Below are 25,126 nucleotides of genomic sequence, written 5' to 3' on the forward strand. Positions count from 1 at the left end.
AGTGTAGGGCCCTGTATCCCCCTTGGGTTTTAGTTTGCAGAAACGATAAGCCCTTCTCCGCTGTACGTGCCGCCGGTGGGGGAGCACGTCTGCCCTCCAGAAGTCCCTGGGGGGCTTTCAAAAGCTGCGGTGTCCCAGGAAGTTTGACCCCGTTGTTGTGGGGCGGAGCGTTGATACTTCTGTGATGCCCCAGGTATTTTAACGGGCAGGAGAGCATCAGCCCTGGTCGGTTGTCCCTGTCTGTGCTGTTCCACTCCTGGACCGTGTTTTCTCATTCTTGGGGAGAGGACCAAATAACTGTGAAGCTCATCCTGAATGGAAATTCAGGGACTGCCACTGCTCATAAAGAACGCTCCACGCATGTACAGTTATTTCCGAGCAAATTTGCAGTGAAATGTGTAAAGAAAACCCACGCAATCCAGACATTTCTGGCATAGACGGGAGTGGGAACACCTAACCTCACCAGGCAGCTGTTTCTGCCCATCACGTCTACGGGCCGCCCCTGAGTGGAACCCAGGCGTGCACGCCTGTCGTCCCCGGTGGCCTTTGTCCACATACCCTGCCAACACTCACCGAGGGTCTGCTGCGTGCAGGGCCCTGTCCGGATGTGAGGATGTGGAGGCCGCACAGCAGCACCCTGCCCTCACAGCCCTTGAGCGGTTCCCCCTAGTGCTGTATACGATTGTAAGGAGCGAGCTTCAGTAACGGCGGGACAGAAAGTGTTGGCGCGCAGCCTTACCGAGAGGTTCCTGCCCAACCATCCCCCCCAGAGGGGACCCACACATCTCCCTGTGGGGCCAGGGGAGGACATTCCTCCCAGCTCCTCTACCAAGCTCCTTGGAAGTAACCAGGCCCCTAGCTGGCCACGGTCAGGGGAGGGGTCGGGATTCCAGGCCGAGGGGCCCCCAGGCCAGCAGGTCTTTCCCCAGAGAGCTTAGTTCGGGGTTGAGACGCCTACCATCAAAGGCCTCTGTGGGGCACTTTCTGTCGTGGCCTTGGCTCAGGGACCCCGGGAGGCTGTGGTGCCCCAGTCTTGGGGAGAAATCTCTCCGTGGTTTGCACGTTCACTCTCTGGAGGAACCGGGGCATTCATTTCAGCTTCTCTTCCTAATTCACCACGGAAATAGAACATAAGGGTGGCTTTTGCTGTTGAAGTGACACTCAGGTGCCATCTGGCAGTCCCAGCGGGGCACTGGGTGCAAATGGTGCTAATCTGCCCAGCCCTGGCTCTGCCCTGGGCACCACGGTCCAAGCCCTCGGGGGCCTCAAGAAGAGGCTGAGCCCTGCCTGCAGGGGTCCGAGGTCAGAGAGGGGCTGGGCCAGAGGGGCCCCCGGGCTCTGGTGAGTCCACAGGGGGAGGTCGCCTTTCTTCATGATGCTGGTTTATTTCTCCGGCGAGGGTTACAACTCAGGCACCACCCGCAAATTGAATCGTAAACACCAGCCGGGGCACGAGCTGCCTGACTGTGTACTGGGTTCTCTAGCACAGGCTGGGGAGCTGGAAGATGCTCACAATTAACTTCGTTTGATTTAGACATTTATGCTTTCATTTTAGCAATCAAGTTCCCACAGGATTTCCAGACCCCTAAAGAGCTGGAGCGTGTGGGGCATCCAAAATGAACCCCAGTTTGAGAAACACCGCTCTGTCCTACGTTGCTTCCCTGTAAGGCTCACTACCCCCCTCCAGGAAGAAAGGGGGCTGTGGGAAAGAGGTGCACAGCACAGCTGGGGCCCCGACAGGAAAGGAGTTCCTGCCCCAGCCACCCATTTTGGCCAAACAATCCCACTGTTTGGAAGGGATGGTCCCATTGATTATATTTGATGAACTCCCTGAGTACTTTGAGGCGGTGGAAAGGCATTTTGTGAAGACAGTGGATTGGATGGTCAAAACACATAAATATTTCAGAAAACGAAAATAAAGGAAACGAGGCCCTTCGGATTGGGAGCGTCTTTCAGATTTCCAAAGAATGTGCATTGAACTTGGGCATGCAGCCAGGGCTGTTTCTGAGCTCAAAACCCGCCTGGGGTCTCAGCAAATGTGCTTGGAGCAAAAGATGTGTTTTATAAATAGATCGCATGTGGGTGCGGATCTCAATCCGAAGATAATGAGCACCCTTATGGTATGAGCAACTTAAACAAGGGGGACGACCCTGGCAGCATGGTCCCCGCTGTCCTGGGGAAGTCCCGTTCTCCAGCGGGGGTTCGCCGGCGCTAGCTACCGAGGGAGCCTGCATAGAGGCATTGGTTCATCCGCATTTCTGCCGCATTCCACCTGATCGGAAATTAATATTTCATGAAGGAAAAACAGTGCTTTTACAGTAAAGTAATATTGTTGTTCCCAAACATTCCTCATTTATTCCTTGTAGACAAAGCTTATAAAAATGCCAGCCTCTGTCTGTGTCAGGGTTTAAGCACCGTTCTTTTAATAACGATGATGCGCCCGAGTAGAGACGGGTGCGGATTGCTGCTGGAGAGAATGTGGAAATCAGCCGGGAAGGTCAGAGGCAGCTGTGCCGCTCCAACTGGGTCAAGGCTAGAGGAGAAGGTCCAAATTAGGGCTTGATGCTCTTCCTCATTAAAACGGGAAAACAAGAAAAGGACTGAATATAAAATACACAAAGCATCCGTCTGATTCTCTCTGCACCCTCACAGCCAGTGTAGCCAGAGTGATGGATGTGATCTGGAGTGGAGGGAGGGAGTGATGTATGCATATTTGGGGAAGCGGGTTTGGGGTGTGGAGAAAGGGAGAGAAGGGGAAAGGGAGAGAGGGGGAGGGGGAGGAGGGGGAGAGGGGGAGAGGGGGAGAGGAGAAGAGAGAGAGAGAGAGAGACAGAGAGAGAGAATAGCACTCATGAATCTTGAGTAAACATGTTGAAACCAAGGTTTCTCAGATGCAGCTATTGATTAATTTGCTCATAATTTTATGTAATTTTCTTCTGTTTTCATATAAGAATGAGAAAGTTACATTTTAGAGATGCTCCTCCTTAGAAAAAGATATATGCTGATTGGATTTCTAATTCTATACCCTGGTCAGGGCAATCAGCTAAATTGAATTAAATATAACACTTAATTTTATTGGATTTCCAATAAGTGGAGGCATTTAAGTCAAATGGATTGTTGTTATAGATTTTTTTTGGAGGAATAAGGGAGATTGCTCTCCTCATTTTTCTGCTATTATGTATTGGCATACATATTTTTTAATAAAAAAATTTTTCAACTGTCTTGGTAACAAGTAAATTCCCTTAAGTATCTCAAAGCGAAGTGCATTCACTTTTATTTTTCAATTATTTGGAAAAGACGCTAATGAACTGATGCATAGATAGTTTCGGAATTGATTACGCCTGGTGCTTCTTGTTTTCAGAAGCCGTCTCTGTTTCTGTTTTGCAGAAACGGCTCCCTTCCTTCTGGGGTACGCGTTTTTTTCTCTATCCTTTAATTCCATTTTGTAGTAAATAGTCTCTTTTCCCTCAGCTTTTCGCATTCGCTCTTTCTGCTTCCTCATCTTCCTTTTTTCCCTCTGCCCTTTTGCCTTTCTTCCCTAATTTTCCTACCCCCTTTCCTTTCTTGCTTTTTTTTGTTCTCCTATCATTAAATTTGCTTTACTGTTCAGATAAAATGAGACTGTAACAGAAAAAGAGATGATCAAGAGCCTCATTATACGTTTCCTCTGTTATAAAGTTTACCTCTTTACCTCACCCCTCCTTTCAGCTGGAGGGGGCCACTGCCGGCCTGGAAGCCCAGCACCCCCTCCTGTGATGGAGGCCCCGTGGACCGCCTCACGCCTGGGAGGCAGCACTGAGCCCCGGCTCAGAAAAGGAAAGAAAGGAGGAGACAAAGTCTGACTCGGGGCTTGAGATGTGCAGGTGCCGCAACTCACAGGCCAGCCCTGCCCCCAGGGGCAAGGCCAACGGGGCAGGCCCAGGGGTGGAAGCACTGTCCTTCCTTAAACATTTACTAGGCGCCTGTTGTATACTAGCCATTTTCTCAGGAGCTGTTTCAGGATCAAAAAGGGTCTCAGAAAAGTTCGAGAGAAACTTCAAATCCAAAGGCAGGGAGTGAAAAGCCAGGTACTCTAACCAAGACTGGGCTAAGACTGGGCTAAGAATACTACTAATTAATACTACTACTAATAATGCCAGGAGCCTCTGTAGGACTTCCTGTTTAATTTAGATTCCACTGTAAGGCAGCCATCCAAGTGACTCAGATTTTTCAGTATTAAATAACTTCGTCATTTTGTTCAGTGCCAGTCCTCTTGAGCCCCATCTGTCTGGGGAACAAATGCACAGCATGGGTTCGGATGAGCTCATCACCTAATTTGTACCTTCAGTGCATTTAGAACTTAATTCCTGGATTGAACTTCCCCTAGATAATTAACTCTTCCTTCGTCCTTTCTTTGATTCTTTTAACAACCCCCCAGAGAGGTGTGTGGGAGGCAGGTCTTGCGGCCCAGGAGTGCTGAATCGTACAGCTGGGGTCTCAGTATCACTAGTCCGAAAAATGGGATCCCAGCATCCTCCTGTGAACACCAAATGAGATCATGGACGTGAAAGTATTTTGTGAATTCGGGCTGTCACGCAGGTACAGTTCACCAGGTGCTCCCTGAACAGTTTCTCCGTGTCAGTGCCACGAAGAGCGCTGAGGGTATGCATGGAATTGGCGAGGAGTGTATTAAAGACATTTTTATCAATTGTCATTAAATCTTAGTATTTTCAGAGGATTGGTACATTTGGGGAGTTGTAAGATACTACCAAGGCTTTGCTAGATAAAAGATAAAAATAAACACAAAAATGATGAGGTTATCTTTCTGTAGGATCACCTCAAAATAGGACTTCTTTAGATCAAAATTCTTTAAAAGTGACAAAAGGCCGAAGAATCTCATGATGGTCTGTCTGAAGGTAAAGTAAACTGATGATAATTGTGCTAAAAATGATAAGAGATACTGTGGTTAACACTGTACTTAATATAGCTAGACTCTGGGACGTGGAACGTAGGGCGCATTTCCACCGTGGCTGCTCCCCACAGCTTGTTATTTGTGGTTTGTTATTTCTTTTTCTTTATTAATGCTCATACTGCACCACACACCCCGGTGTGTCTCAGTCTTACTGATAACTTACTTGGCAAAGTTACCAGAAATTTTGGTTCAATCTGTTCAAGGTCTTAAACCTATTTGAGATTCAAGGACCTACCTCCACTCAACAACTGAACCCCTTCGGCCATTCCATCTCTTTCGTGCCAGCGGGGGCGGCGGGGGGGGGGAGCATAGCCTGGAGCAGCTCCAGAACTCAGGCCGTGGTAGGCCTCGGCGGGGGCCTGGGGGGTGGGCGTTGCTGCTCCGTGCAGCAGTGTTCATGAAGACTCGCGTCTAGATCCCGCCGTGCTACTGCTCACTGTGTGACCTCGGCAACAACCCTGCACGGCCACCCGCGGTGCATTTCCCAAGGGTCTCTTCCTTGCCACACACTGCGTGTGCGTACAGACCCTGTGCTCACTCACTCTCACCCTCACAGCAAGCCACCAAACGGACCGTGCCCCCCAGTTTCAAATTGGGCCAGCAGCCAGCCAAAGCTGGGAGAGGCTTCAGCCCCTGAGCCAAAGACACACATGGAGAAGTCACACACGACTTTTGCATTCGATTTCAACCGATCACAGAGCCTCCCCTCTTTCCGTTTCTCCATGACGTTTATCCTCTATTTGTCTGAGCCTCAGTTTCCACATCTTTTAAATGAGCCAATACTGCCCTGCCAACGCCGTTAAGTTGTTAAGATCATTGACAAAGAAGGTGCGTCCAAAGGTTCTCTCAGTTCTACGAGGCCGTGGGAACATCACTGTTCTCTAACGAGATTGCTAAAATAAAACCTTCCTCCGTTTGCCTGCACTCATCATGGTCACAATGACCACGGTTGGCGTGGGCCTATAAAGTACAGGCACTCCGATGACACTCCTGCTCTTTCCTGCCTCACTCGAGTTTAGCATTTGTTTGTTCTCGCCGAGAACAGCCTGGCAGGCACCTCCTGGCATGCTTGGAGGTGAGCGTGTTACCCCAACTTGGCTCACCTCGGGCTCCTCGCCTGGTCTGCAGGATTCGAAAATCACACCAAAGCAGAAAGAAAACCACCTCAATTCAGAAAAGTTAAGAAAATATACTTATATGTCCACAGGGACTCCAGGAGTTAACGCCTACTGTCAATGACCTACTTTGAGTCCAGGCTGCCTTTTTAGGGGGCCGTCCTAATAAAGGTCAGAGGAGAAAGCCAGCAACCAGGCTGGCCTTTGGGTTTTTGTGTCCATCAGTCAGGGGGCCCTAGCTGCAGAGAGAGAAAATTGAAAGCATTTTGTCTTTTCATGTTTTATGTGTAGATGTCTAGAGTCTTCATTTCCAATGGAATGAAGGGACCACTAAACACTGAGTTAAGGGAGCTGGCTTTTTTAATGCTGGCGGAGGCTTGACAAGAAGCATAACATTCCATGCTAGAAAAACCCATTTGACTTGGGATCCCCTCTTTCCTAATGACCGTTGGTGGTGGCGAGGCGGCCGCTCAGAGGGAGCCGGCCTACCCAGTTTACCTGAACAGCGTGGTGAGTGCAAGAAGCCCCAGGCTGATGTGTCGGTCTCCTGCCAGGGCAGCTGTGGCGGCATCGCGGAGGCGCCGGGAGCTGCTCGCCCGTCCGACGCGAGCCGGTGGGCTGAGTTATTCTCAAGGCGAAGCCGTGTCCTGCAGCAGGAGGCTCCTCCTAGGTCTGCTGTGGGTTTGGTTTCCTGTGCACGGCGGCCACAGGCCTTTGCCGGTGTGGCCCGTGTTCGGGTGGGACTTCCTCCTCTCGCGTCCAAATGCAATGAAGCTGCAGGAGGCCGAGGGCTCCCGACCCGAGGGGTGTCCTTAAAGGCACACGGTGCCCTCGCGGGGCAGTTTGCAGTTTCCGGAGCACCCGGACACAGACAGCTGAGTAACGCTCACACACAAAAGGTGGGCTTTGCCAGGCTCATTTCCCGTGCACACAGAACACTAATCACCTTGTGACCTGACGCTGCCAATGGCTTCCTGAGCCCACCCAAGACACATGGACCAGACCCACCAGGTGTTACGAGGAGAACACGGGGACGCGGATGAGACACGCCTGGCTGTCGTTCCCGCTGCGTTCATTATTACTGATGTGATCTCGGGCCAGTCTTGGTTTCCTTGTCAACCAATCTCCGTTCTGTGCTGGAGGGATAGTATTCCTGTGTTAGGGATATTCCAAGAAATGAACATCACGTGAATAAAGACATGCAGCGATGTTCTGGGCGTCTGTCAGGAGCTCAGCATAATCCCTGTCCTCCCGCACCCGGTTCACGGAAGCTGGCGTGAGTCCCCGCAGGTGCCCGCTGTCCTCGTCCGGTCCTTGCCTGGTCCTTGCCACTCGACGCTCTGGTTTGACATCAGCTGATGTTGAATTCCATGATAAACACCCGCATCACTTGAATTCCAAGGTAGAGGTTTCTGTTTTCTTGGGTAAATAGCTCTGGTTTTGACCAGATTACTGGCAAACCTAGCGCCGCACACTCATCACCCGTGAGCGGCGCGCAAGGTACTGAGCCCAGCTGCACGCAGTCCTGATCTCACTAACGCTCAGCGATGATCATGAGAGGAAAATCTGCTTGACCCCACTTTGGAGCAGTGGATCGCCTAGAGAGGTTCAAGCGATTTACCCACTGGATCGATGAGCTCTGGCTGCAGAAGGGCCTTAAACTTCAGGTCACCATTTTACTTAGTTCGCTGTTGTGTGGCTCGCTGTTGCGTGGTTCACAGACCTGTAACTGTGCTGGTTTCTTGGGTCCCACCGTGAAGTTTTGCAGAGTTGTGACTCACACCCCAGAGATGGCCTGTCTCAGAGTTTGGGCGGGTAGGAGTCTGACTCCAGGTGTTGGCAGAATCGGCTCCTTCTGAGGGAGGATCTGTTCCAGGTCTCTCCTTTGCTGGTACGTGGTAGTCTTCACCTTTACGTGGCGTTTTCCTTGTGTCTGTGTCCACATTTCCTCTCTTGGAAGGAAACCAGTCACCTTGGGTCGGGGCCCCTCCAATGACCCTATTTTAACGTGGGCACCCCTTTAAAGACGCTTTCTGCACCAGGGTGACATTCTGAGGTGCTGGCGTTTTGGTTCGGTGGTGGTGGTGGGGCACAGTTCCACCCGTTATGGGGCCTGGTTGTCTTGTGTCGGCTGGTGGGCTGACAGGCAGTTGGGCGACCTGAGAGTGGCACATGCATGTGTCTGCTGATTGGCAGGAAGTCAGCCAGATGCCTGGGTTTTCCCTTGCACGGCTTCTCATCACCCAGCAGGCTAGACCGGGCTCGTTCACATGACGGGCTGGGGCCCCAGACACAGCCGGAGAGGAAAACCCCAGTGCACCAGCCCTGTCCAGTCTCTGCTTACACCTGGTTTGCTACGGTCCCACCAGCCGAGAGAAATCCCACGGTCCAGTCCAGTGTGCATGCGGGAGCTCACTCAAGGGGTGGATTCTGGAAAGGGCACTGTGGTGGCCTTTATTGGCAAGTGGCCTAATACCCGAGTTGGCATCTGCTTAGTGGCTGGACTGCAGTGGGACCCAGGCCTCAGGGGATGACAGCCCCTGCATCTCACTAAAGGGGAAATGCAGACAGCCTGGTGTCGTGAGAGTATGATCAGTAGTGCGTGCAATGTTTATAGCTTTTTTCCTGGAAATCATTCATTCATTCATTCATTCACTCATTTGTATCTATTGAATATTTATTAAGTACCAAGCACTCTATTAGGTGCTGAAAATACAATTAGGTGAAAGGCACCTAATCCTTGTCCTCACGGAGCATAAAGTTTAGAGGAGGAAAAATAAACAAAGGGACTTTGCAAATGTCAACAAAACTACAATACGTGATAAATGCAGTGACGAGGATCTGATCAGACATCCGCTCATCTGGAACAGTTATGGGTGTCCCCTACCTGCTGTCTGCCAGGCACTTGTCTGGATGTGGGGATACGGAGGCGAGCGAGCAAAGCCTTGACCCGATCCCTACAGAGCTTAGACTCTAGAGGAGTAGAAAGGCACCGACTAGGAAACAATGATCAGGATGGTGTGTGCTCCGAGACAGGGAGGAAGAGGACCCCAGTGCACGAGAGGCAGTATGTTCTGGTCTGAGGGTTCAGGAAAGACTTCCCTTGGGGGGCCTTGATGAGGAGTTGCCCTTCACTGGACTGGAAGAGAGGAAAGGGGCGGGGAGAGGGAGGGAAAGAAGGAGGTAGGGGAAGGAGGAGGGAAGGGGGGAAGAGGAGGAAGAGAGGAGGGAGGACTAAAGACAGTGTCAGGAGGAACATTCAAGGCCAGAGGGACCGCCTGTCTAGATGCCTGGGTGGAAGAGACAGCGAAGCTCACCAGAGCGAGAGGCAACTGGGATGTGGGGAGAGAACAAGGGAGAGCGTGACACGGAAGCATCGACAAAGACAGGATGCGCTCCCCCTTAGTCTGAGCCCAGCCGCCCACAAGTCCAGCCCATATTGTCCTCTTCCTGTCTGTCCTGCATTTCACAGTCTATTAATCATCTCTTTGGGTGACAATTCACTTTGTGTTAATTGCTTCCTGAGTTCTTATCTCTTGCTCTCTACCCTCCATGCCCCATCTGCGCAGTTTATGGGGTCCAGAGGCCCTGAGTCAGACTCGAGGGTATTGGGCAAATCCAGAGGGGTTGGCGTTTTGACAGCCAGGTCAATATTACCCAGGTGTACCACTGAAAGTCTGCGTGGCTTTGGGCAAAGGACTTGACCGTTCTGAGTTTCCTCCATCAAATGGAAATGAGAGTGCTTGCTTGGAGGAGTGACTGTGAGGGTTAAATTGCTTATCTCCTGCAGAGTGTCCATACGGTTCCTGGCATCTAATTAACCTCAGCTCCCTTGCTTTTCCCTGGGGCCCCTGCACCTGCCATAAAGCATGCTCTGGGACCCCCAGGTGCTCACTGATGGTCAGTGATGCACCACGTGTGTGAAGAGAGCTGCGTGCCAAGCTGCCGGGGCCTTGATGGGATATTTCTGGGTCAGCGCCTGCCTCAGCGAGTCTGCTGAGTTCTCACTTTCTGGCTGGCCCACTCAGATGAAGCCTTTAGGTAGGTTGTGGGGAGAATGACAGGAAAAAACAAAACACCAGAAAAATGAAGAGCATGACTTTGAAGGCCCATTCCTGTTGGAGGAGGACCTGGGTCCTGGGACAGCTCGTGAGGACCCTGCGGAGAGGGGGTCAGGTTTCTCGGTTACACTGGCTTTGTCTACTGCCCCTGGCCCCACTCGTGAATGAACGGTCGAGGGTCAGCTAACGTAACCGAGTCTCTCGTTTCTCACCTGCACAATGAAGTGTGACCCCACCAACCTCACAGCGTTTTCCAAGCACACGAACCGACTGCCTTATCTCGCACGTGCAGGTAGACCAGGAGATGCCGGTGTGACCGCAGGTCAGCTGCCCGGGACCCATTCAAGCAGACCTCGCAGTGTTTTTTCAACTTCTGTGAATTTCATGCCCGGGAGGAGCAGCTAATGTTTTTACCCACACTCTGAACATTATTTTCTTATTCTTAAAGCCTTTTTATTTTTTATTTTTTAAAAAGGTTTTATTTATTTATTTTTAGAGAGGGAAGGGAGGGAGAAGGAGAGAGAGAGAGAAACATCAATGTGCGGTTGCTGGGGGCCATGGCCTGCAACCCAGGCCTGTGCCCTGACTGGGAATCGAACCTGCGACACTTTGGTTCAAAGCCCGCACTCAATCCACTGAGCTATGCCAGCCAGGGTTAAAACCTTTTTATTTTGACATAGTCATAGACTCACCTGAGATGGCAGAAATAGTAGCGAGAGGTCCCAGGAGTACACACCCATCCCCCAGTCCCTCTCTCACCCTGCAGAGGAATTGATTTCTCATGAACAAACATTCTATGCAGAAACAGGTGTGATTTTTAACTCAATTCCTTTCTCTTTAAAACTGAGACAACGTGTTGGAGGAGAAAGAAAGAGATGGCAAAACCTGACCTGACGTTACCACTTTCCTGCTATTCTTGCCCTCTCCCCAGGTTTCTTTCATGGTATTTTTTGAACAGAACAAATGTAGGTGATAAAAAAATTGCTGACGTTAGGAAGCATTGTGACACCATGTGGCACTTGGCTTCATCCTTTTGGTGGGTATGACTCCCAAGGTCAGGCCCCCAACACACAGCTGACCTTGGAGTCGAGGCCTGGGGTTGCACCGTTCAAGGTCACATCCTCACACTCCAGAATGAAGCGGGACCATCCAACACCCACTCAGTGGGCGTGTCGTCTGTTCTATAAATTCCTAGCTGAGGGGACGGTCTCTTGCAATGGACCGAAATCTACATATTTTATTCTTCCTTTACCTGTCACGTGAGAGCAGAGCTCCTGGGTGGAAACCTGGGTTCATTAGCACCTGCCTTTCTGATCGATCACAGTGGGGCACCTGCTTCTGTGGCATCCCGGGCGATGTGACTCCAGGCCCCCTGGGAGGGCTCACCTCACACTAACTGCTTTTTCCTTCTGACCTCGTCTCGGGCTCCTTCAGGGAAACCTGTCTGAGCCTCCCCGGTCAGCTGCGGTCTCCTCCATGTCCCGTGGGCACTTTCCTTCTGAAAGGGGAAGCTGGGCATGAGCCGAAGTCATGCCCTCTGCTGGGTTTCACATGGGCTCAGTTTCAGTGGGGTCTGTGCCACCAGTCGGTCAACTGTGTGACTGCTTCCTGGAGAAAAGCTAACATAAACCCGGCTGACATGCAAACACATCTGGTCGTGTCTGGGGAGCTATCGCAGGTGGGGTTGCTCCCGTAGAGGCTCATTCTCCCTAGGAAGCATCTTCAGGTACCGCCTCCCAGTTCCCGGCCCAGCTGCCCTGACACCCCCCACAGCAAGCCAGGCCCCAGCGGGGGCAAGCCCAGGACGTGTGTGAAGCCCACTGGTCCATCTTTCTGAGCGTGGCTCCTGGTGTTGGACACATGTCCCGGCTGAGTCTTGTCGCACTCACACCAAGTTCTCCGGGAACCACAGAGGTGGTGGTGAGAGGCAAATGCAGGCAGAGCTTTTCCCTAAAATTTCTGCCCTGCTTCCTTGGTGTGCTTTAATTCCTTATTCACAGAAGTGGTGGCTGGTTTACCAATGAGTAAGTATCCATTACATACACGTTCATTGCTCAGCTCCCGCTTTTCCCCCAGAAGGGCCTCAGGATATGCTGGACATTACTCTAGGCATTTTGTGTAAGTGCGTGATTTAATCATCACAGGGATGCATCCCGGGCGGTGCCATTATTACTATCAAGCACTTGGAAAGGCAGAGTCTCAGAGTCACCAACTTCTTACCACGCTAGTGATAGCTGGTAAGGCCCCAGCCGGGTGTACGTCTTGAGGGAAGAGCTTTCTGAGCAGAGGTAACCCCGTGACAGGGTCCCAAGGGAGGGGCGACCTTGGGGGTATACAGATCTATCCAAGTGCAAATTCCTTGAGGGCAGCTGGAGTCGTTTCTCGTCTCGGAGGTCATGGCCACACCAAGAACACACCGCGCACCACCCAGCTCGAGGTGCATGGCCTTGGCTGTGCCCTCAGCCTCTGATTTCCAAATGAGGATGTGGAACCCCACCAAGGCGAAGTGAGCAACCACCCTGGGGAGTGGAGAGAAGACCCAAGACAGTGGCGCAAGGTCAGGCTCTTAGGCAAATCTCGTTTTAGACCCACATGGTCTGTCTCCCGACCCTGCATTTCGATGGCAGCCGTCGCTAGCCATTTATCTTGAGCAGAGCCCTGTTGAGACAGATCTGGCCAGAAATGTGACATCATTCGCACACACAAATCTGCTATCAGTTGTTTGCCAAACACTTTTCCCGGAGGTTAAAAACACTGTAATATTTTTAAACCATGCGGGCAAGATCTCTCCCTCTCCACGCAGGGGCTGAATCCTTGCCAGGGCTGCTAAATTGGCAGGGCAAAGGGCCCCATCTGTCCTCACATCGGCTGAATGGAGGTCTTGCAGTGAGAATCAGATTAAGGAGAAAGAAAACAGCACCCACAGCACCAAGGAGCCCTTCGTTAACAAGTGATCTGTGGGGCAGACAGTGGGACCCACAGGACTCAGAACAGTAGATGAGAGGAAGGAGGCCAAGTTTAACACCCCGCAGGGAATAGGGCCTTGGCTTTTAACCCCTCTGTTCCATTCTTCGTGTCTCTGCCTCTTTTTGGTTTTGTGTTTTATGGGGGGAAGGAGAAGGAAACCGAAACGACTTCCCTCTCTTTAAGGCAAATAGCAATAATACTATTATAGCACAGGTAGAGCCGCTTAACCACTTTCAGATTCTTTTCCCGAAATTTTTCTCCATTTGCTCTGAGGCTGTGAGGTAGCAACCCTTCAGTGCGATTTGGAGACTCAAACGAGTCAAGTTTCAAGTCTCGTCTGGATCCGCAGCTGGTGGATCCCTGAGCAAGGACAAGCCGGGGTCTGTACCCTTCAGGCCGCCTGCGCAGGCCACTTGGTTTTCCGTCCTTCAAATGCTCTCCTGGTCCTCAGGCCTTTGGGCTTGACTGAGTCTCTGAGTCTCCCTCTTGCTGGCAGGCAGACAGCCTTGGGACTTTTCTTAGCCTTCCTAATCATGTGAGCTTATCTACCTATCTATCTATCTTCTATCTATCTATCAATCTATCAATCTATCTATCTACCTATCATCTATCTATCCATCCATCATCTATCTATCCATCTATCCATCATCTATGTATGTATGTATGTATGTATGTATCTATCTATCATCTTTGAGGAACCCTGACTACCACACCCATGCATACAGTGTTTACACTGCAATAGGGATTAGAGAAGACCCAGGTTTGGCGAACAGCAGACGTCTAGGTATGAAAGTTAAGGCGTGAGAAGGAGGCAAAAGTGCCGACTCTGGGGCTGAGGAAAGTGAGAGTTCCAACAGCGGGGACATGAGGAGGCCTGTGTGACACGTCCGACATCGTCACTACTCACTGCGTGCCCATGTGTTGATGTGCCTGTGCTCCAGGGCCCTGACGGTCACCGTGGTTAGAAGGATCTCCAGCGTGCGGGGCCTGAAGAGGACTCTGAGCCCAACAGACATCCGTGCTGACTTTGCAGGGACCCTGCGGTTTCCCATTACTTTGCACGAGAGACTTGGGTGGGTTTCTATGATACGTTCACGGTGCTTCTCCGTCTGTAAAAACTTAGCGCTCGTTCCCTCCTTCAAGCCTCGGAACCTGACTTGGGAGGGGGGCACCGTGTTTAATTTGGCACGTGAGGGAGCTGGAGACTCAGAGGAGCGAGGAGGGCTGTGAACCGCGTGGCTTGAGTGCAGAGGTCACGCTGGGGCTCAGGCCTCCTGACGCCGAGCCGTGAGCCTCACCCCTTACCCGGCGGCCTTGGTTCTTAACAGACCTCAGGTTCTTACATGAGCAGGTAGAGCAGCAAGCGTGGGTGGGGAACCTTACCTGCGAAAATCTGTCTGTCATAAAGTAAAAGAAACAGGGCTTTGTGTGAATGGGGGCAAACAGGACTATGCAGTGCGTTTGCCTGTTGCATCCATATGCATATATGCGATGATGTACAAACAATTACACGAGGAGGCTTTGGATTTAGAAATCAAATCCTTCAGCCCTCTTGCTGCCTCAAACGCCCCGGCAAGCCGGGGAGATTTCAGCTTGCGGGAACACGGCGGCCCTGTCTGCAGTCTGCAAGGTCTCGGCAGCTGTACCCCCCGCGGCCCAGCCGAACTTCCTCCCAACCCTCAGTTCAGTCCTCCACTTCTTCTGTAACGGCGTCCGCGGGGCTGTCCCCGTCTAGCTTGCCTGGCCGCGAGTCAGGTACATCTGTTTCACTTCTTTGTCACTGCCTTGACAAGGAAATGCTTCACGCCAGCCCAGAGATGTCGCAAGCAGACGTTGTGTGTTTCAGATGCCTCTATTGCCTGTGGTTAGAAACCGAAGTCTCCTTAAGGCTGCTCTTCGCCCCGCTGCTCTCCTGACCAGAGAGACGGAATGGCTTACATCACGTGTGTACGTCCTGGCCCTCAGTGTCAGGTTGTATGGGGACATTCTGTCACCGCCGCAAACCTTCCCTGAATGTCCGGTGTGGGCCAGGTCCCCGGGAAATGCTTTTGAAGGACAGACAAACCCTAGCTCCTGCTCTCCCCCAGTTTGCTGTGAAGGGGGAGGCTGATCCACAGACACGATGCTCAGTGAGGGGAAATTTGAGACACGAGTAAGGGCTCGGGAATGAACCTGGTCACCTTCAGGAGTGGGTCTATTCATAATAAACATTCGCCTGCCACTTGCCAGGGGCCATCGCAATAAGGGCTTCCTATGTATTAGCTCTGCGAGGTGGATTCCTATCGTCCCTATTTTACAGATGAGGAAACCGAGGCACAGGAAGGTGAGTAGCACGAGTGACCTGAGATCTGAACCCAGGGGCCTGGCTGTCCAGTCCACACTCTTGGCTCTGCTGCTCTCCGACACCGTCTTAGCCCGTGGTCCGTGGGACAGGGCGTGGGTAGCCAGCCAGAGGGAGGGGGAAGCCCACCCCATGCAGAGGTGGTGTCGACAGAGCTGGATCCAAGAGGGAGAATGCGCCATTGGATTTGGAGCCCACCTCGAGGACGGGAGGTGGCCTGCGTTGTGCAGGACTCTCAGTGATAATGGTCCCCATGCTCACCTTCTGTCATCTGTGGCATTTAGCTTTGAACCAGTAGCCAGGGGCGTGAACAACACCACTGATCACACGTCAGAAGGGGCTACTTTCCATTTCATTAAGTGTTTCAATCAGCACTTGTTGAGCACCTACTATGTGCCCGGCACTGGGTCAGCGAACGGGGGACATACACAGAGTGCAAACGGGGTGAACAGAACAGACAATGACTGGTGGGAGGCCGGTGTTCAGGTGTGTTTTTCCTAATGGCTGAGCACCATTTGCTTTCGTCCTCTGCGGTGCGAGCCCATCGGTCTTGCCTTCAGGCCATGTGTATTCTGGAATTCTGCGATTTTTAGGATAACTGGTTGACAGGGGCACGCAGACACTCTCTGGTTCCCCCCTTGGATGGTAAGTTCCCGGGGAGGAGGGTCGTGTCTGGGTCTAGACTTCGTTGTGTCCTAGGTGCCCGGCACGTGACCCATGTGGGATAACCCGTACACTTGCAGGACGTGCAACGAAGAAGCAGCACAATGTGCTTTGAGCTCACCGAACAGGGGCACTCATTTCAAGGGAGGGGGTGGCCAGACACAACCCCCATTCCCCTCCCAGAGGAAGTCACAGCTTGAATAGGATGTGCAGGGAGAACAGGGAGACAGCTGGAGGCAAGAGGGTGGAGCGTTTTGGGGGCGGCCGGGAGACCCCAGGGCTCCTTGCATCCCCTCTTGCTTGTGTCCAACAGCGGTTTCCTCCCAGCTCTGCAGATTGCCATTTCAGGAAGTCCTGTTTCTGTTTTGTCCGATGACTCATGCAAAAGAGCTATTTTGTTGTTATTGCCACTAAAAATAAATCCAGAATAAAATAACTTGGAATCATTTTTATTTTCATGCTTGATTTTTTTTTATGTGAAACGATAGAACTGCAAATTAAACTTTTCTTATGCTATTTTAAAAATGATTTTTCCTCTCTGGCTAATGTCCGCTGTCTACCCTGAGCCCCCCCGGGGATGGTGCTGCCCTAACGCCCCCCTCCGTTTCCTTTCATCAACCTTTTGCAGGAGGAGGTGTGCACCTGCCCCCAGGCGGGGCTGGGCGGGGCTGCCCAGACAGCAGCCCCACCTCTGGCTCCAGGGTGTGGCACCTCTGCCCTGGGTGGCTGGTGCAGGAGGGGCATCTGTATCCTCGGGGCTGAGCCCCCAGGTGCCTGACGCTGCTTCTTGGCTGTGCCGTTGAGACAGTGTAAACTCTCTGAAGCTCAGAGCCCTGCCCTGGGAAAAACACACGGCACAGTTATCTAAAATGTCTGTTGACATGCCTGGGACACGGTGGGGCTATAGTCCGTATCAATCCAAGCCAACCTGGGCCCCGCTGCCTTTGTCTCTTACTTTTCTTTAATTCAGCCCTAAATGTTTCTTGCACTCGAGACTCCTTAGTCCCATGAATAATGGTGGGCATGACGAGTAGACGCCTCTGGATGGAAGCAGGGACAGATAGGGCATGTATACTTGATCTATAGAGGTGTGTCTCCAGGAAGCGCAGCACCCTAAGTCAGATGGCGGTATTTGTCATGCAGATTTGTTCTGGACCTGAGGCCACTGCAGGCTGGGCGAGTGGCTTAGCGAGGAAGGGCTGGGCTATCATGGATCAAAAACGGGGCGGGACAACATTCCCCTTGGGTGCATCACGGGCTGCAGTGCCTCAGTGGGACCCATGGGGTCGAGTGACATCTACAGGCAGAGAGGCCAGGACGGTCTGGCCCAGGTGCAGGGCAGGGGCGCCGGGGAAGCGCCTTCATGGAGCAAGGAGGGCGGGATGGCCTTTGGAGTAGATGTCAGCGAAGGGAGGAGAAAGTCGGAAAAGTGGGCCTGGTCCTCCTTTCACAACAAGCGTTTCCGGATGAGCCAGTGTAGAACAGCCCCTGGGGACCTCCTGTGCTGGCGGGTGGGAGGTGAGGGGTCTGGAGGCTGCAGCCCCTCCTGCAGCAGGTGAGAGGAGGAGCGAACGGGACACGTGTTTACACTGTTAGAGCCCATCGGTCCTTCCCCCGTGGGTGTGACCCTGGGAAAGACTAGTCGGCCTTGGACACAGCGTCACTTTTCCATTTGATGCTATAAAGTGCCGGAAACTGTGTGGCTTAAACACAATTTTTTACCTTTGATTTCTGTGGGGCAGAAGTCCACCCTGAGTCTCACTGGGCTCAAACTCAAGTGTGTGCAGGGCTGGGTTCCTTTTGGAGGCCCCAGCTGAGAATTCACCTCCTTGCCTTCTCGGCTTCTAGGGACACCTACATATCCCGGCCCGAGGGCCCTCCTTCCATCTTCAAATCCAGTGACCTTGCGTCCCTCCCACCCTCTCTCCTGCCCCCTCTACCACATATAAGGACCCTGTGATGACATGGGGCCCACTCAGACAGCCCCCTTTCTATAGGGCTGGAAACTGCTTAGCCTTCTGAGTCCCATCGGCAGCCTCACATGTCCCTCGCCACATCACCTAACGCTTCAGGGGCAAAGTGAGGCCGGTCACAGTTAAAGCACAGAGAGAGAGAGTGAGCCGCAAAAACGCTCACCAAGGAGTGAGTGCACACCGGCCTTTTCCATGTGTTTTCTCTTTGGCACGTGCTTCCTGTCACAGTCCTTTCTAACCGTAGGGCTCTCGTTTGTCAGGCACCGGCGGAGTGCCCGGCACTGTCCCAGCTAATCTGAGAGTATGAACCGGATGCAGTCGCTGCCCTTGTCCCCATTTTATGGTCGGGGAGACTGTGGCCTTACAGGTGAAGGGCCCTGACTGGGGAGTTCAAGTCACAGCGTCTTTGGAGATGGGGCTGGGTGGTTTCACCCCCAAAGCCAAGGTCTTTGTCTCTCTCCTGAACTTCCTCGGTGCCACCCAGACACTCAGAGGGGCGAGCTGCTACCCTGGGTTGTTATGTCTGCGTCACACTTTAAACTCAAAACCTGCCTTATCGACTCTCCGTGTGGTCTCCTTCACACACTGCCTTCTCCACAAAAGCCAAATGAAGGATTCCACGAGAGAGCAGCCTAGAGCAGCCAGGCAGGACAGCCCATGGCTTTGACCATGAAACTGGATGCAATGAGAATGCCTGTCTACCCTGGGCTTTCAGTCCGTGGCCATTAGCGTAAGATGAGTGTGATGGAGCCCAAGGGCCTGGCTTGGCCTCCTGGGTGGCTTTCTCACTCAGAATGTGAAGTTCCCAGGGTTTCATCAAAGAGAAGGTTCAGAGCCTGTCAGCAATATCCTCTTCTCTCCCTAAAGGTGTGAACTAGCGGGCAACTCTTGAGCACTAAAGCATCCCTGCTCTTAACCGCTTTGCGGTGCCAACGTGGGCTTTGGGGGCGGAGAGGGCACTGAGCGGCTGCTGCTTCTTCTTTTTTTAAGATTTTATTTATTTATTTTTAGAGAGGGAAGGGAGGGAGAAAGAGAGGGAGAGAGAAACATCAATGTGCGGTTGCTGGGGGCCGTGGCCTGCAACCCTGGCATGTGCCCTGGCTGGGAATCGAACCTGCGACGCTTTGGTTCGCAGCCCGCGCTCAATCCACTGAGCTACGCCAGCCAGGGCTGAGCTGCTTCTTTAAGACACAGTGGACCGGGCACCCATGGCAGGCGTAAGCCATCGGTGCCTTTGAGCAAAGCAAGTGCGCCCTGACCTCGGCCCGTAAACTCACAGACTGCTCAGCCAAGACTGCTGAGTCACAGAACATTCTTTCCCAGAGAATAGTTTCCAAGTCATTTGAAATAGAAAAGTGTATATTAACCCATAAAACGAAATGTCTCAGAGAATACTGAAACGGAGAGTCTTCGAAACACAGAGGGCTTGGATTTTCTCCCCCATGTCTTTTTGTTGCAAAAGACTGGTTTAGTTCCACTTAGAACAGAAAAGCTATTTTTATTCTCATTCATTTTTTTAAAAAAATTAAATGTGGAATGCTTTGACTCTTTCTCGGCCCTTGAACGGTGGAGGAACCTGCCAGTTGAGGTCACTGGTCCCCGGCCAGTGCTGCCACCCAGTCCGGGTGACGTGACTTTATCAGGAAACTTTCTGGCCCCAGATCATCTTCTTGACTAAAAGAAAGAAACGGGTGATTTCGGAAGCCTCTTCCAATGCCGGCATTTTATATCGATGAGAAAAGCCTTCCACATTATCCTGTGATCTCCGTGAAGGGCAGATTTCAAGTTGGAGGAAGCACCCTTGGGGATTCTGGGGGCCCCGTTAGTGTATTTGACAGGACGTCGGCCCCGACACCAGGACACTGGATATCCAGGTTCAAAGGAGGTGCTAGAGCTTATGCAGAAAGTTCGAAGTGGGGGATAAGAGCTAGTGGTGAGATGTCCCCCCCACATTCAGGGTATCAAAAAGGGCCAGCAGAGTGGACAGAGGAGAGTGTTTTTTTGAATATGTGTTTTTGGACACCCTCTTGCAGTGCCCTGAGACCCTTGCTCCCCCAGAGAGGGAGGAGGTGCCTGCTTCTCACTGCAGGCCTGGTCAGGGGTGGCCAGAGCCGCTCTGCAGGTCTTCCCTGGCAAGGATGAGCGGGTCAGCAGCCCGCGGATGAAGGGGTGGGAGGGTGTCAGCGGTGTCGGGTGTCCCTTACTCTGAGAACGTCTCTGGGGGAAAGGTGGGTGAGTAAGTGTTTTCCATATGAAGGGAGAGCCGTGAGCGAGGCGGAGCTAATGAAGAGGCGTCTTCATGCCTGTCCAGGACGGCGCCCAGAGGGTGAAGGAGAAGGTGGAGCAGGGCCCGAGGGAGGTGAGGGTACTGCCCGTATCAGAGAGAGACTGCCAACCAGGGGGCGGTGAGGGGGGTCTCTGAGGTGGGCCCTGTTTTGGGCACTTCACAGCCCTTTCCACAGCTGCCACACCCAGACGCCCAGCTCACAGCACCACAGGCCAAATGAGACCTTTCCTGTCACCCTCTCCTGTTCTCCTCCCCCCATAGGCTCTGCACCCGGGCCGGCGGGGAGTGGGGGTGGTAGTAAGAGGAAGTTTGAGGGGAGGGAAAGACCCAAAGGTCACTAGAGCCCATCCTGGTCTGCAGTGTCCACGAACTGTGACTTCCACAGGGCTGAGAGGGAGAGAGCTGAGACTCAGAATCAAGGTTCAAAATTTGCTTTTTCAATAAACACACACTTTTGAAATAGTAAAGCAAGATTGTGAATGACACTGCCATATTTTGTGTTACTTAAGAGAGATTAGAGGTAGGACCAAGGAAAATAGAATTGTTTGGAGCATAATTATGTAAATGTCGTTCAAATGGTTAAATATTTTCTTTTAGATCAGTATGCAGGGTCCTATTGTTTTAATTTACACAATTATAGATTCAAACATCAGGACAGCAGCTGGTACAGAAGTAAACACCCTTAGGTCCTTAGAGCCCTTTTAATCTACAGCCTTTTAGATGACATGTTCATAGTTGCATGTGTGTGTGTGTGGTTTATTTTCATATTTATTCCATGATTTTAACAGTAAGGTGGTCCAGATCTCAGTAGAAAGCTCAGCCCAGTTAAAAAAATTCTAATTTTGTTTTTAATACTTTGTCAAGCCATCAGATCATATATTTTGGCATTTGACTTAGGAATTACAGTCCATGTGGCTAAAGAATATTGCAAACTACGGGTAATACGTAAGAAATTAGGTTTTCTTTTTATATTCAGACATCTTCCTTTCCATTCATTTATGAAGTAAATGCTTTCTCTCCCCTTCCTTAAACCGACATTTCCATTCAGTTTCGGCATCAGTAATGAGACAGCTAAGTGTAGTAGGACTGCACTGCGTGTTGAACAAGAAAAAAACAACAACAATGAATTGTCTGAAATACCGTCAGTTAAAAAGCAAACCCACAGAGCTTTTCTTTGCATATTATCAGGATGGACCCTTTAGATCGTTGCTACTTAAAACGTGGTCTGCGGCTGGGACCAGCAGCACCGGGAAGGCCTGGGGCCCTGTGAGAAACACAGGACGGCAGGCCCCCTTCCCAGACCCACCGAGCCGGAAACCCTGTGCCCAGCGGGGTGGGGGACGCAGTCCTGGAGGTAGCGGGGCTGCATCTAGCGTGGGATTTTCTCGTCTGTCTGCTTAACCGGAGCTCGTGGCCCTGCGTCCCCACACCTAATGGAAAGGGTAAGTGCAGAACCGAGTTTAACTCAGCGACATTGTCTGCAACGCGTGGGACCTCAGGCGATGCACTTAACTCCCCGGCTCGGTTCTCTCATTTAACAAACGTGGATAATATTCTTTACCCTGACCCTGCAAAGGAGGACATACTCAAGATAACGGCTCTGTGCCCTGTCTGGCTCGTAGCAGCACTCCACGGACTGACTTCCAACCAGGTCACGGCACACCCGCCATTGTCCAAAGAACGCTTGATTATGCTCTTTTTTCCTTCCTTCTTCCTCCTTTCCTCCCCTTTAACTTTTATTTGGCAATTTCAGCCCCCCCCCCCCCCAGCGTGTAACTAAGAATATTAAATTAAGTGCATATCACTTTAGGGGCACTACAAAGATGATCAAAACCACTGTGAGGCACACTCCCTGCGTGTTGCGTGGTGGGGCACACCCCCGTGTCCTCTCCTGCCACGATCTCATGTCCAGTCTCCAGACCCGAGGGGCAGGGGGGAGGGATGTGGGAAGGCTGCCTGGGAAGGGGGGTGAGGAGCTCCCCGTGCCTGGTAGAGAGAGAGCTGCCCCAGCAGCTCCCAGGCAGGACCTGAGTCATCAGGAAGAGGTGAGTGCTTTTTCTGAGTCGCTAATGCTTGAAAAGGTAGGGAGGGTTTTTTTAATGATGTCTAACCAAACGTTGAGCATGCAAGATTATTATTTTTAAAATTGGGATTTGAGTGAGTGCCGCTGAATCGAGGCTTCGGCAATATTAAATTAAAAATAAGCAGTTTCTGTCTGCATCAGTTCTCAAGAGATTCCTTTTCTTATGAGGCAATATTAACACTCTCTGGCTCGGGCAAATTTTTACCATTTTGTTCCCCCCGCCACCCCTTTCCTTCCACTCTTTTTGGCTCTGAGGTTTAGAATTCTGGTGAAGCCAAGTACATGGTTGAATAAGAAATACTGACATATCTGAGTTGAGGCCTAGAATGAATGTGAGCAGTTTCGTATTTCTACAGGAGAATCATGTAGAACACCTTGAGACTTCTGCTTCAGGGAAAGTGCCCTAGATTTACTATGATCTATTGTTCCCACTGTGTCCAGCGAAACACCCTAGACCTTAACACTGAGGACACTGAAGTGTGGGAAGGAGACGGCAGACTTCCTAGGGACCTGCAGACCCAAGGAACAGCAGAGTAGGAAGTTTCCCGAGTTTGTCTTTCTGCTTCATGTGTCCCAGACTTGGAGCTGAGGAAGCCGGCTACACAGAAACACCAACGGGCACAAACAAAGATGCCCCGACAAAAGCCTGCCCTCTTCTCCCAGGGCAACAGGAAAGGGGAAGTCCAGCAGGACACACCGCTTTATTGCGGCTGCACACTCCAGAAAAAACTGTGGCCCACCCACACCAGCAGAAGCTGAGCGGGGAGCCTAAACCTTCACCCTCTCACGTACAACGAGGGTCTTCAAACCCCCTGCTGGATGGCGTCAGAGAAGGCGGAGCGGGAAGCTGGATGTTTATCCAGGCCAGGCAGGGATGGGCTTCTTTCTCAAACAGGGTTCCAACCTCACGGGGCACTAATTCCAGACTCCCAACCTCACTGGACAGTAATGAGGGGATCCTCCCCACCCCACACAGGGGTGGTATGAAAGGAGGCTTCCTGGGAGTTGTGATGAGACGGTCCTACCTTCTCCCCAAATAGAGAAGTGTGAGTGAGGCTTCGTGGGGAAGAGAAGTCCCGCCCTCACCTGCAAAGACAAGGAGCACCTGGCCCGGGTTCATCGAGGCGGAGTAAGGAAGCTGGGTACCTACACCGGCCACCCCTGGGAGCACTGAGGGGGCATCTCTCCCTCTCGTCAGGTGATGTCAGAGGAAGCCAGTTAAAACACGAGGTTTAGATAAGGCCCAGAGTTCTCTAATACCCGGAATGTAAATCTTCAGTGTGAATACCAGGAAGCAGAAGTTCTTGTTAATGAGGAAAAGACAATCAATAAGTGCCCACAGCAAGATAACAGAGATATTAGAATGATCTGACAAAGATTTTAGAGAGCCAACATAAAAATGCTTTAGTGAGCAATTAAGAAGATGCTTGAAATAAATGAAAACAATAAGAATCTTAGCAAAGAAATGCAAAGTCTTGGTGAAGAAGTGGGTGATGTGTAAAGAACCAAATGGAAATTTTAGAACTGAAAATACAATAACTATAATAAGAACCCGAATGGGTGGGCTCAATAGCAGAATAGAAGGGGAAGAGCAAGGAATTAATGAAATGGAAGTAGAATGATAGAAATTATTCAATGTGAAGAAAGTGAACAAAAAACCCCAAACAAACAAATGGGAGCCCCAGAGACCTGTGAGACTATAACAAAAGATGTAACACTTTTATCACGAGAGCTCCCAGAAAAAGAAGAGGAAGAGGGAAGGGTTGAAAAAATAGTCAAAGAAATAATTATTGACAACTTCCCAAATATTGTAAACGACATAAACCTACCTACTCAAGAAGCTGAGTGAATCTAAACAGAATAAACCCAAAGAAAGACACACCAAGACACAACATATTCAAACTTCAGAAAACTGAAAAGAAAGAAAATATATCAAAAACAGCAAGAAAGAAACGACCTATTAGTTACTCCCAGGGGAAAGGCAATTTGAATGGTAGTGGATCACCCATCAGAAACCACAGTGACCCTGAAGACATGGGCACATTTTCCAACTGCTGAAAAAAATTTAAAAGAACTGTAACACCAAAATACCATACATAGTGAAACTATCCTTTAGGAATGCAGGGGAAGTCAAGACACACTTAGGTGAAGAAAAACAGAGTTTTCCCCTAGCATTCCTGCCATAACAAATGGCTGAAGCAGTTTCTTACCAGAAAGGAGATGTGAATCCAAGTAACCTTGGAACGCCACGAAGGACAAAAGAACACAATCAGCTAAAATGCACACAAACAGAACTGACTTTCCTTTTTTTCTTATGTTTTCTAAATTATGTTTGATGGTTGAAGCAAAAAGGGTAACTCTGCTCTAAACAGGTGCGGAGGAAATATTTAAAACAGCTACAAACGAGGTCGGGCCGAGGAATGTAAAAGGAGGAAGGTCTCTCCCGTTCCTTCACGGGTCGAACGACAGCACCAGCAGACGGTGGAAAGTTTTGTGTACGGAACGTTAATACCAGGGCAACCGCCGAAAAGGCTACTCGGGAGGATACACTCAAATATTTCGTGGCTAAATCAAAATGTAATTCTAAAAAATGTTCTAATAACTTTTGAGAAGGTAGGAAGAAGAAGACAGAAATGCAATGAGAACGGAAAGCAACAAATAAAAAATAAAATGGCACTTATAAGC

The 25,126-nt window shown here is 51.1% G+C and overlaps 1 protein-coding gene across 1 annotated transcript in view; it reads right to left on the reverse strand.

The window, feature by feature from the left end:
• Window positions 1–21,864, reverse strand: part of CLNK (cytokine dependent hematopoietic cell linker) — a 147,090-nt gene extending 125,226 nt beyond the window's left edge. Inside the window, exon 1 of the mRNA XM_036018786.1 lies at window positions 21,665–21,864. Within this exon, the coding sequence (XP_035874679.1) occupies window positions 21,665–21,727 (63 nt within the window). The 5' untranslated portion in view covers window positions 21,728–21,864. The remainder of the gene's footprint in view (window positions 1–21,664) is intronic.
• Window positions 21,865–25,126: the final 3,262 nt, after the last annotated feature.

Source organism: Phyllostomus discolor, chromosome 1 (genome assembly GCF_004126475.2).
Source record: "Phyllostomus discolor isolate MPI-MPIP mPhyDis1 chromosome 1, mPhyDis1.pri.v3, whole genome shotgun sequence".
In the NCBI taxonomy this organism is placed as follows: Eukaryota; Metazoa; Chordata; class Mammalia; order Chiroptera; family Phyllostomidae; genus Phyllostomus; species Phyllostomus discolor.